This window comes from Podarcis muralis, chromosome 8 (assembly GCF_964188315.1).
Source record: "Podarcis muralis chromosome 8, rPodMur119.hap1.1, whole genome shotgun sequence".
Lineage (NCBI taxonomy): Eukaryota > Metazoa > Chordata > Lepidosauria > Squamata > Lacertidae > Podarcis > Podarcis muralis.
In genome coordinates, this window is record NC_135662.1 from 57,522,305 (window position 1) to 57,535,332 (window position 13,028).

Genomic DNA, 13,028 nt, shown 5'->3' on the forward strand with positions numbered 1-13,028 from the left:
ACAGTTAGGCTGCCCTGGTTTCCTTGCAAGGTTGCTATGATATCTGCAATGGTCCTGACCATTGAATCAACAGAATTAAGATTGTAAACTTTTTTTAAAAAAAAAGCTGATGAATTTGCAATTTTGTTACAACTTATCTCAGGGCTTTTGCTTTTGTATTGAACAAGAAGATATAAAACAGAGGCTAATTGGTGTAGTAAATAAACCAGGTTTCATAGAGTACATGGACAGTAAATCAATATTTATTTTGCTGGTTTGTACTCTGTAGAGGTTTTATAGGAAACATTTCCTTTCCAAACTGTGTTCATCATCATTTTTATTTGTGAAAAGCTGTATCTGGAATAGAGATTCTAGGGGATTTCATTCAGTCTGCATTTAAGGTACCAGCCTGAGTTGCATTTGCCAATATACAGACTGGAATGCATTATCTTTTGGTTTTCACACTTCTCTGAAGTTTGTGATATAGCTCTCAGCTAAAAAATAAAGAAAAAAATGCCTTCAAAAATAATGTGGAATTATTTTTTTGCAGTTTCCCCCCCAAATTTCAAGACTGATGTGGACTCAGAATGAAAGGGACATATAAATGAGCATGTTTAAAATTGACACAGACCATAAATAGATGGTTCTACCCATCCCTAATCTGGAAGACCCCTGCCTCAATGGTGATAGCCAACAATTCCCAAGACATCAAACTAATGAACCATATTTAAAAATCAAATAATGAAATTAATAGTATTCTACATTAACTGTGGCACCATAGCGTGAACTTCAATTTCTATACATGTTTTATAAGACCTTAGTTCTGTGTCAACAAAACATTCTAATCAGAAAACAAAGTTGGACATGCAAGAAACCAGTATGTCTGTTAGGACTTTCTGGACCATGAGATGAGCCAAGAATCAAACACATGGACATCCAGGGCATAAGTGTTTGACTTAAGGGAGGTAGAAACATACTAAGTCTAGAACTTCTGGTATTCCCCATTTGCTGTTGCAGGGACTGGTAGATGTCTGTTTTTAACAATGTACAATTTAAATATGTGCCACTGAATCCATAGACGAACTGAGAAATCATACCGACTTACCTAATTTTATTACAAATGTCAATGCCAGACTGCTCCAAGAGAACGTTTTTAACAAATGTTCGTGGAATGGAAATCTTTTCAGTGCCTGACTCAATCAGATCTTGCCTTATGTGCGCTTTCTTCATTGCACTTGGACAGAGATTTTCTGCTGCATCAACCATAGACTCAAGCAGTGTCTGTTGCACAAAGTGAAGGAAGGCAAACTTTTTCAAGAAACCATCTGAAATACTGCATGTGCTACTTTAATGCTAGGGCCTGGTGATGTGCAACTTGCAAATTATGAAGAGTCATCAAATTAAGTCTCAGTTCCTCCTACAGACACTTTCTTCTACCATGCAGTTTATCCCTAGGCAGATTCATATGAGAATGTCTTTTGAAATTACCCAGCATGAATTGTGATACCAGCTCTAGATAACTTCAAGTTTGTGTGTTGGCAGCAGCTGAATAAGATCTACACAAATCTTAGCAAGAATTGATTACAAAAATGAACAAAAAGGAGCAGCAGCAATGTTTTTAATTGAATATAAAATACAGAAGAGGAAATGATATTTAATCAACACTGATCTGCTACCCACTAGACATATGAATGCTAATTCAGTTTCTTCAGTATTAAAGGGATAGTAGTGTAAGTATAGACCTCTATACCATTACCTATAGCAAATAGTGACCTGTTTTAATTTTTTTAACAGCTGTCTACAATAAGGAATTTGAGTTTAAGCAGAATGCACTGCAGTCCTAAGCAGCCAGACATTGCTCTCTTACATGAAAGATCTCAATAAAAATCTGAACAGTGGCTTTGTTTCTAATAATTCCAAGATCTTAACCCCCCCCCCCCCAAAAAAAACCCCATCATCAAAGCCTGATCAAATAATGAGCAATGACAGTACAGTGGGATTGAGCACATCTATGAAGTTTGCAGATCAGATTACTTGAAACTGACTTTGGTAAAATGGAAGTTGGAAGAGAAACTGAAATACTTTGGATGCCAAAAGTAATTCTGAATTTACAAAAAAAAAAAGTGGTTAGGTTTTTCTAATAAAACAACTTTATAGATAAACATAATGGTGGCACTTTAAAAATTAAAAAGGGTCAAGCAGCCAGCCCGAAGAAGCAGGGTGATGGGGTGGTTTGAGTAGCAAGACTGACAGCAGAGCCAGGATTTGATTCACTGGGATAAATGTCTGTCATTTCAGTTGTGCAGTCAGAAGAAAGCTGAACTCACACACCCTAGCAGAACCACTAGGAGATCCTAGTTTTGCAACTGTAGCTTTTGGCATTATCCCACATACTAGGCTTGGATGAAAGGCTTGCTCTCAAAGGGTTATTTCTTTGGTGCTGCATTGGCTAGGATTTCATCAAGTTATACATGGTCTACTTTGGTGGGGGGAGGCTGGAAAAGAAGGTCTTTCCAACTCTATGGCCATGTTCAGACAATGAACAAGTTGGGTTTTTTTTGCCAGTGCACACCTTCTCTTTGCTCCTTCGTTCGTGGCACCAGCAATCAAACCAGAACACTTCCAATTAGCTACAGTTTCCTGGTTTGGGCAAAATGGGAAACTGTGGTTTACTTGCTTTGGAAAAAGCCAGAATATTAAGGTGACATCAAACTGTGGCTACCCTGCCTTGTTCTGAAGAGATAAGCATAAAATGGGATTTCCAAGCCCTACAACATAGGAAAGGGCTGCATGCCTGGAAGCCTTAAATCCTGGGAACTTGTGGGAAGATTTAAGTTTGTCCCTTCAAATACTTCGGCACTCTGGGGATGTGAATCAGTACTTTAAATTGTAACATTTTCTTCCTCATTAACTCCTCTAATTTAGATTTTTTTTTTATAGCGAAGTGGTGTTTCTATAGTTCTTCATTACCTTCCCACTGACTGAGGCATTTTCTTTTTTTGCTTCTTATGAGCAGAAGTCCAATCTGTAGCTTTAGAGCTGCTACTAAGTTCTCAAATACACTAACACAACAAGCAGTTGGAAGCAGAAGCCATAGCAGGAGAAATTCTAACACTCTATGTGTGATGATTATGCTTCCCCACAGATAACCCTGACGGTGACAAATTTCCACTGAATTTTAGGCATTGCTTTTTCCACAACGGAATAGATGCTGCTTACCTTCTCCTACTAATACCTCCAAGGGCTGATTGCAACAACTAACATAATGCCACTGGGCATTATGATTCCCTTTTAATATGGCATGATACATTCTCCCTAACTTAGTTTTATTCCAAGTATTACTACTGTTGTTGGATTTTCTTTTAGGCAGTGAAATAAATTACAGCAGGGGTGGGGAAACTTTGGACCATGTGCACGCCGGGTCGTTTGTGGAAAGTCACGGCAACCTGTTCTACATACAAGACGGCAGGTAGGTATGGGCAAGACTTCAAAGGAACAATTGAGAACTTGAAGTAAAGTCCTGATTGTTCCTTTGCTGGAGCACAGCACACTCCCACTCGCAATGGAAACTGCTTCTCCTTCCTTACACTTCTCTTTGAACCTCCAAAAACTGGAGGTTCCCTTTCCAAAACAGTTTTGAACTGCTCTTAAAACTTCATGTTTTCTGAAGTTTAAGGAGCCACACAGGACTGTTTGCAAAAGGGCTTTCAAGCAGCCCTGTGCTGAAATTTGAAAAATCCTGAAAATCAGGGCATCAAAGCACAGCATCACCTGATGTCACTCTGACGTCAGGTGATTGACAGGTGGGTGCTTTCAGCCTGCCATGAACCACCATTTGCAGCAACAGCAGCAGATATGTTCTATGCTTAAGATGACTTTTTATTCCCTTGTTAATTATGCTGTCTTAAATATGCATTTTATATTTGACTTCCTTCAGCAATGTTTTCTTCTGAAACTTTTTTTGTTAACGTTATATGTGCATTCTGTTAGCTGACATACTTTGTACTGTTTTATTTTATTTCTTATTTTAATTCTTTGAGGTAACATTTTCATTTCCGGTTAATTATGTTGCTTTGACTGTATACTTTATATCTGACTTCCTTCAGTAAAGTTTTACTCTGGATTATTGTATTTGAAAGTTTTAACGTGTTGTAAACCGCTTTGCTTCCCCCCCACCCTTTAAAATATAAAGTGGTATAGAACGGAACTGAAAAATAATAATAATACCTTGAGTTGATCATCGACGACTCTGGTAACCTCCCCAGCCATCGATTCTAGTGTCTCCTGGATTGGGTTGGATAAGGACCCATTTGCTCCTGCCCATGAAGGTCCACCAAGATGATAAAGATTGGGCAGTAACTGTAAAAATTATTGCAACAAATTAACTCAAATTAATCATTATCTACAGAATCCTGTTAAGCAGGTAAACGTAAATAATATATATTTAAAAATACTTAATCTACATTAATATTTTAATAGTGATTTATTCTATTGGAATTAGTTCGCCAGTAACATAAAAGCTTGGTACCACTTACAGTTTTGGAGTTCTTCGCATCTTTCATAAGTCTTTCTGCCGATTTCAGATCTTCCTGTATTGTATCAACACCACAGTTTCTTAAAGAGTTGATATGGTCTTGCACTTTGACACATATTCTGTCAATCATCTACACAGAAACAGAGCGGAAAGAAAAGATAATATTAGTAACCGTCAGAAAAGCTGTAAAACATTTTCATTCCCAGTATTCTGGGTAACCTTATGGGAGCCACATGACGGCTAGAGGCAAAAATGGGCAAAGCAAAATTAATCCAGAATGCAGCAGCTAGACTAGTGACTGGGAGTGGCTGCCGAGACCACATAACACCAGTCCTAAAAGACCTACATTGGCTCCCAAGACATTTCTGAGCACAATTCAAAGTGTTAGTGCTGACCTTTAAAGCCCTAAACGGCCTCTGCCCAGTATACCTGAAGGAGCGTCTCCACCTCCATTGTTCAGCCCGGACCCTGAGGTCCAGCGCTGAGGGCCTTCTGGCAGTTCCCTCACTGCGAGGAGTGAGGTTACAGGGAACTAGGCAGAGGGCCTTCTCGGTAGTGGCGCCTGCCCTGTGGAATGCCCTCCCATCAGATGTCAAGGGATAAACAACTATCTGACTTTTAGAAGGTAGCTCTGTTTAGGGAAGTTTTTAATGTTTGATGTGTTATTGTGTTTTTAATATTCTGTTGGAAGCCTCCCAGAGTGGCTGGGGAGGCCCAGCCAGATGGTCGAGGTATAAGTAATAAATTTATTACAATTATTATTATTATTATTATTATTATTATTATTATTATTATTATGCAGTTCAATTTCTACATGTACTCACAGACCCTTCTCTCCATCCAGGCAAGCAAGACGCATTATCAGAATTCAAGGACACAACCCAACCATGCAAAAACAGTCAAGAAGGGTGTAAGGCAGTGATAGTGAAAGATGTGGCCTTGGGGGAGCCCCATGGGTCTGGCAGTGATCCTAGGAAGGTCACATTTGGCTCCTGGGTCAAATCTTACATCAGACTTAGAATGGTGGTTTAGCAGGGGATGGAAAGAATCTGATGTTCAGGAATATGTGCTGGGATCCAGAGTTCTACACATAGTTAGTTCAAATCATACTCTTAGGTTCAAAATCTCCCTCCCCACTGAAGCACCTCTGAAAATATGCTCCACAAGGTTGGGAACTCTTAAGAATAGAAGGTGGGGCAGGAGGTTTTGTGGAGAAATTGGTGAAAGTTATCTCTCCTCCACTTCCATTTCTGCAAACCTTTTCTGTGAGTGGAATTTTATGAAGACCAATTTAAACCCAACCCACTGAAAATTACCATAGTTTTTTGTTTGTTTGTTTGTTTAAGTGAAATACATTCACCTGCTGTGTTGTGCTAGTAACTATGCCCTGCTGCAGTCTGTATGCTTGTTCCTGTAGATATTTTCGGGTCTCATGATTGCGAAGCAAATAATTTTCTATCTGAGAACAGAAATAAAAATTAAGTTAGGAATATATGTGCATGAGTATGCACACAAACAGTTAACGTATTTGTTTTTAAAAATCAAGTGAGAAAAACAATGAAAGAAATGCAATTTCACACAACTGATACAAAATGAGTAAACGAGATTGGATCAAAAATGAGTCAAAAGAAAGGGGGAGTACTATTTGAGGCAGGGAAAGTATTATTATTATTAATTTATTGAATTTATATACTGCCCTACACCTGGAGGTCTCAGGGCAGTTCACAGAAAATAAAGCAAAACATGTTTGCCACCACCAGCTGTTCTGATACATCCCAATATTTAAAGCACAAAACTCAACAGCCACATTTCTCAGATAATATTAATATTTTCCATATCTGCAGTCACTAGCGATTAGTAAACAGAACATGTACAAATGGCACCACACATACATGTATTTAGACTGAGGGACAAGGGAATCCTATGGAAAACTTCAGCAGGTTTCCTTGCATTAAAATGCAATTGGGAATTCCTTAATCCAGTGGATTTAGATAGTAACAGGCACAAGTCATTGGTTCAGTTTTCTCCATGGTGGTGCCTTCCTTTGCAACTTTTGGGTGGGGCCCCAACCACCCAGTCACTGGAGACGCGAAATTGTTTTTTTAAAATAATTACTAACTGGAAAAGGATTTCTGTTCCGTTGTTTTTAATTTGTGTTTTAACTGCAATAACAAATATTATTTTCAACATTGTAATTACAAATTGTTTTGAGTACTGGAAACAGAAAAGTAACTAAATGTATTTATAAAATGGGATAAAAGTGGCAATCACCATCATGTCCAAAGGTACTTTCAATTCATTGTTTTTCACATATGTGAAATCATGGGGGGGGGGGGGGAACGGGACAACGACCCTTTTGTTCCTTAGATTAAGGCAAAATAACTGTTCCAAAAATTAGTCCATTACCTAGGTGCCTAGGAATACACATGCAAACATACACATCCATTTTATTTGTGTTACGTACCAAAAAATTCCGCTTAATTAGCACTACATGGGACTGTTTACTATTATGCATTTATTTCTGTTGTTTTCACTTCCCACACTTCATTGGGAGGGAGAGTTATTTTCATGCACTTTTGGATATCATAACCTTTGCAAACATACTTGTATGGGCCCCCAGGGTTAATACACACACTCACCCCTCAAGAATTTTGTTCATCCAACCATGAAATGACAAGCATTTAATAATATTAGTTTCTCTGCGTCTCCCTGTCCATCCCAATCTATAAGTAACTGTAGGCAATACCTTTTGAAGTGCCTCTTCGGTTTTTTCAGGGCTTGTTTTAAGTGCTTGAGAAGCATCATTCACAGGTATAGGCATGAATCTTAATGTATAATTTCTTTTTAAAAAAAAAGATGTAGAAAAAAATCAGGTTAGACGGGCACATAGAAAAAACAATTATTTCTAACGTTTCTGTAAACTTCCTAGTCCCTTTATCAAATGCACACATTTTGTTTCACACAAGCTGAAACGCTGTGTCAATATATAGTTTCCAGGACTACATTTCAAAATGGCTTTGATACACAGCTGAGATGTAAAAAGTGATATATATGGTGTTCTGCATCAGTTTGCAAGTAGACACAAATAAGGGGTGATTCTTACACCCCCTCCTAGAAAATAGATCTCAGTCTTTCATATAGATATAGGAAGATGACTTTACCCATCTAAGTATTTTCTTAAAATCAAGCTTTTTGAACAAGGATGCCCAATGAAAATAACAGAAGCTGCACAACAGATGTGTTTCATGGCATATATGAGTATAAATAATAACCATCAAGTGGAAAAAAATGACTGTAAAGGGAAGTTTTTAATGTTCAATGTCTTACTTCACTTTAATTTGGGGCAACCCAGCCAGATGGGTGGCATATAACTAACTAACTAACTAACTAACTAACTAACTAACTAACTAAACAAACAAACAAACAAACACCTGCAAAATAAAATGTGACTGCCCTATATAATCTTACATTTGGCACAAACACAAAGCTGCTTCACAGTTTCCTTAGTTGACAAGTTTTTTTAAAACCATATCTAATGTGAAATATGACTTGCTTTCACCCTTACCACATAAATAGCATATTTCACATAACCAAAACTGCTTCATGCTTGGCATCTCTCAGTCATTCTTTTGAATTGTTGGGGATGACAGTTAAAGTTCTAATATGGCTACTTAAGAATCAGGAGCACTACAGAATCCAAATTTGATGTGCCCTTTCCGGCCAAATTCATCCCTCACCAATCCCTGACAGTTATTCAGACCACAAGCAGGGACCAGGTGAGCTGCAGAGGTGGCTCAACAAGCATCCGAGCCAAGCCAGTAAGGTAAAGTGGTTAGCGCACAGCTTGAATCTGGTTCAAAACATTACACACCAAGTGGGTTCCATCTTTCTCATGTCTGCAATGTTTGATCAGCCCACATCATCCTGTGATCCCCTTCAGCAGGTTATTGCATTTTACAGACCCCAATGCAAAGAAGACTCCATTTTACAGATCCTGCAGCTCACATCAGGCAAACCGTAACCCTAAAACTAATCTCTCCATGTCTCTGCAAACTTCCTCCCTCTTAGTTGAGGCAGGGGCCCTTCCCACAGCTGTCTGACTTAACAGCCTACCTTCCTGCCTTTTGCTTGGTTAATGACTCGGCCATTATTAAAGAACTGCCTCATTAGGAAACTGGCTTGTGTTATTTCCAGCCCTTGCTAGATCCAAGAATTTAGGAGTTTTACTCAATTCAGAGATCTAGGGGAGTCTGACCCCCTCCCCAAAATCCTAACAATATATTTCCAAGGGGAAAGTTCTCATTTCTAAAGACAATTCGGGAAATTTAAAATTCAACATCTGAAAGAATAACCAGCATGTATTTTTACCCCTATATTTACTGTTTCATACTGAGTGCAAAATACATGGATAAAATGCAACTAGCTCCTTGTAGGAACAGCAAAATACAATAAATTACAGTGGTACCTCGGGTTACATACGCTTCAGGTTACAGACTCCGCTAACCCAGAAATAGTACCTTGGGTTAAGAACTTTGCTTCAGGATAAGAACAGAAATCGTGCTCCGGCGGCGCGACAGCAGCGGGAGGCCCCATTAGCTAAAGTGGTGCTTCAGGTTAAGAACAGTTTCAGGTTAAGAACGGACCTCCGGAACAAATTAAGTACCTAAGCCGAGGTACCACTGTATATGTATTTTATAAAGTAATGCAGGATATATGTTATTTTAATAGAACAAGCAAATAGGAAAAAAGAAATTTAAGCAGTCTATCAATGTTACTCGCATGCCCAACAGGTGTACTGCTAGCCTATTTAAGTTTTCTGACAACAGATGTAGCAACTAGATCTTCCATGCAAATATAAACTGCTGAGTTTTCCAGTATAAAAATTTGGAATGAGGGATAACAACCTACTTTAAAAATATGACTAAATAATCCATAGGCTTCTGCAGAATTAGCTTGCAAAACTATAGCCCTTTGTTTAATGAATACATGACGTTATCCACCAAAATGTCAGTAACTGTGGGAGTCTCGACCTCTTCCTGTGTTATATATTGACTTATTTTTCACTGCTGTGATCCTAATCTATGTTTGGAGTTTTTGTCTCTTGGATTATAACACATTTCTAAAGAGTTATTTCCCACCCTGCAGCCCTGATACTGTCCTGAAAATTCCAATCATCATAATGCACAACAAGTGGGTTTTTTCATAATTATCTCAACCCGATTCTAGACTTTGCATTTTCAGTCCTGCAGTGCAACCATCAATAAATCACTCCCTATTGAACCAAAGTAATTAAGACGAGAGAATGCAACACTGTTTGTTGTTCTTCATAATGGTTTTCATATTTCTGTAGCAAATATATAACTTCACTGTTACAGTTTGAAAAACTCCCAAACCAATCATTTTGATGCTGTTAAAAAGGAAAACATTGTACTTCTTTTACTCTGTTGTTGCCAAAAAATGGATACTTTGGAAGAAAGAAATAGTTTATCTAAAGTAAGGTTAATTTTATAATGCAAAAAACAACTACCTTGAGAACAGAAGAATTAGTTACATTACTTGATCTGCTAAGAAGCATACGGTAGGAAATGTTTTCTAATAAATATGTGATACACACACACACACCCTTACCAATGTTGACATAAAAGGCTGTCTTCCCCGCTAAGAACTTTGCTGATCACATCTGGGGCCCCATGAAGGAGTCAGAAGGTGACCTGAACTTCTATGCTCAGTAAATAAGATGTCACCTTTAGAAAATCATAGCTGTTGTATTAGCACCAAGATTTCCACTTTCTGTCAGATAATTTCATTCTCAATCTTAAGAGCAGCCCCCCTTTTTCATTTATCTTGGCAGATGGAAGAGAAGGCACATATTATAAACAGGATGCCAGAGAGTATTTTCCTGTCAACAGAATGCATGTTGTCAGTCTGTGAAGGGATTTCCTCACCCCAAGTTTGCCATTGATCTCAGTACTGCCAGTTAACTTTTCATTAACTCTAACTTCAACAAGATGGCACCGTTTAAGTGCCTAAGCTGGCCACTTGACTATTTTTTAATTCCACACATTAGGATAGAAAGTGATAATGAATTTGAAAATTGGTAATCAGCCAACAAATGTTTTAGTAACAGAGTACATCCATCAGTACAGAGGAGAGAATGCAAATATTAGGGATTCCTCTGCCATTCAGACCATGCAGATCAAAATGATTCGTTGTCTATTTTTGCAAAGCAGTATTGTAACATTAGCAACCAAAAATTGGGTCCATCTTTGTGACAATTATAATACACAACTGGGTGGAACTTACTTTTCTAGAGCCACTGCTATATCTTGGAAACCCTGGGCAGAGATATTATTCTTGTCCCATATAACAGTTCTGTTGAGTAAATAGAAGTGACACAGGTGCACTGATGAAGTTGTTTTTTAAAAACAAGCAAGCAAACAAACACATATTAAAAACTATCAGTACTAGTGCATTTCCAGTATTTAGAACAGAGTAGATCTGTATGTTTGGTCTGGGAGATTAGACAATATGCAAGAAACTCATGAACAAAGCATGGGTTAAGGCATGCAAGACAGACATCGTTCAAGTTAAGGAACATGTTATGTTTAAATATGCAGATAATACCTGAGTTTGGTGTTTATTTGAAGAGCCTTTGCTAGCATTTTTGCTCCCATGTCTCCCATGCCGTTTCCACTAATATCCACTTTTGTAAGAGATGTATTGCTGCCCAAAGCATTGATGATAATAGTAACCTCCGTCTTCAGCTTGGAATCTGCTAGAGACAGCGACTGCAAGGGCTGCAGAGTAAATAAAGAACAGGCAATATCACTGCACTACCCCTTAAAGGTAAAGGGTAAAGGGACCCCTGACCATTAGGTCCAGTCGTGGCTGACTCTGGAGTTGCGGCACTCATCTCGCTTTATTGGCCGAGGGAGCCAGCGTACATCTTCCGGGTCATGTGGCCAGCATGACTAAGCCGCTTCTGGAGAACCAGAGCAGCGCACGGAAACACTGTTTACTTTCCCGCCAGAGCAGTACCTATTTATCTACTTGCACTTTAACGTGCTTTCGAACTGCTAGGTTGGCAGGAACAGGGACTGAGCAACAGGAGCTCACCCTGTCGCGGGGATTCGAACCGCCGACCTTCTGATCGGCAAGTCCTAGGCTCTGTGGCTTAACCCACAGTGCCACCCGCGTCCCACACACTACCCCTTATGCTAGCCCAAATACCCCCTTTCGAGCATCATTAGATCAACCGGCAGCACAGTTCTGCACAAGATGCCTTCACAAAGAAAGTTCTAAGTGAACTGCTACAAATGTAGAATTTTACACTACAAAAGAGTAATACATTCCATCATATTATTTGGAACTACTGCAAGGCGCAGGCCTGGTTCATATGATCATCTAAATCAGGGGTGGACAACCTGTGGCCCTTCAGATGTGGCTGAACTGCAACTCCCATCATTCCTGACCATTGGCCATGTTGGCTGGGGCAGATGAAAGGTCTAGTTCAGCAGCATCTGGAAGCCACATATTCCCCACCCCTGGGTCCAGACCATGGTGCAGATGGCTGCAAATGAGCTGCAACAAGTTCTGGACACGTGAGGTCCCCTTCCCTTCTCCTCGTCTTTTGTGCACATGAGATATAGAGTAAAAAGCTTTAACCTTTTATAAGGAAAAACACACAACTAACAAAAGCTAATGCTCAATATATCAGTTTCTAGACCTTATAGACAAGAAGAGTGCTGCTGCACTGAAGTCCTGCTTGTGGGCTTCTTTTGGGCATCCAGTTGACCACTGTTAAAAAAACAATGCTGGACTGGATGGGCCTGATCCAGGAGGCCTCTTGTTATAACTATGCTTATTATTATTATTATTTTTTGACAGCATCTAGAAATATAAAATACCCTCTGCATCTGAATCTGCAGCTCACTGTCAACACACAAACACAAATAATACACATGCTGCAGGAGATCTCTAGATGGCTTGAAAAAGATTATTTTTTTCTTGCCACCGCTATACAGTAAGATTAAAAACCCAGAGGGATGGCGCTAAGTTGGAGCTTGCCATTATGCAAACTAGGAAGGCAATGCGCTGTGACTACATAATTGAAAAGCCTGTCCTTGACAAAGAAATGTAACCGTTTTAGTTTTAATGACAGCTATCAAATTACTGTATTAATTCTCCTAATCTCCAAGTGCGCCCTTACTTTATTCGCCACATAATTTAGAGAGCATTAGCTTCACATTAGCCTGGTGCTTGGGAACGGTAGCAAAAGTTTAATTGAGGTGCTTCGTGCTTCTGTCGTAGGTTCTAGCACAAAACCGTAACAGTACAGCTCATCCTTCTGAAATAATAATCAGCTCAGCAATGCTTGTTTACAGCGTGCACAGCAGAGGAATTTTAAAAAAAGTTAATCGGAACAGAATGCAGGAGTTCACCATCATTACTGAGAGTGAGCAAGGGATAAGCTTATCTCTTCAATAATATGTACCATAAGGGATGGGAAATCTGT

At 39.1% G+C, this 13,028-nt stretch overlaps 1 protein-coding gene across 2 annotated transcripts in view; it reads right to left on the bottom strand.

Moving 5' to 3' along the window:
• CARMIL1 (capping protein regulator and myosin 1 linker 1) overlaps positions 1-13,028 on the bottom strand; it is a 135,162-nt gene that overhangs the window by 34,639 nt on the left and 87,495 nt on the right. For both annotated transcript variants that reach the window (XM_028737553.2, XM_077933226.1), the window contains 7 exons: positions 11,138-11,310; positions 10,817-10,885; positions 7,260-7,353; positions 5,874-5,972; positions 4,515-4,643; positions 4,207-4,338; positions 1,085-1,260 (listed from right to left, as the gene is read on the bottom strand). In XM_028737553.2, coding sequence (XP_028593386.2) covers positions 1,085-1,260; positions 4,207-4,338; positions 4,515-4,643; positions 5,874-5,972; positions 7,260-7,353; positions 10,817-10,885; positions 11,138-11,310 — 872 coding nt within the window. The remainder of the gene's footprint in view (positions 1-1,084; positions 1,261-4,206; positions 4,339-4,514; positions 4,644-5,873; positions 5,973-7,259; positions 7,354-10,816; positions 10,886-11,137; positions 11,311-13,028) is intronic.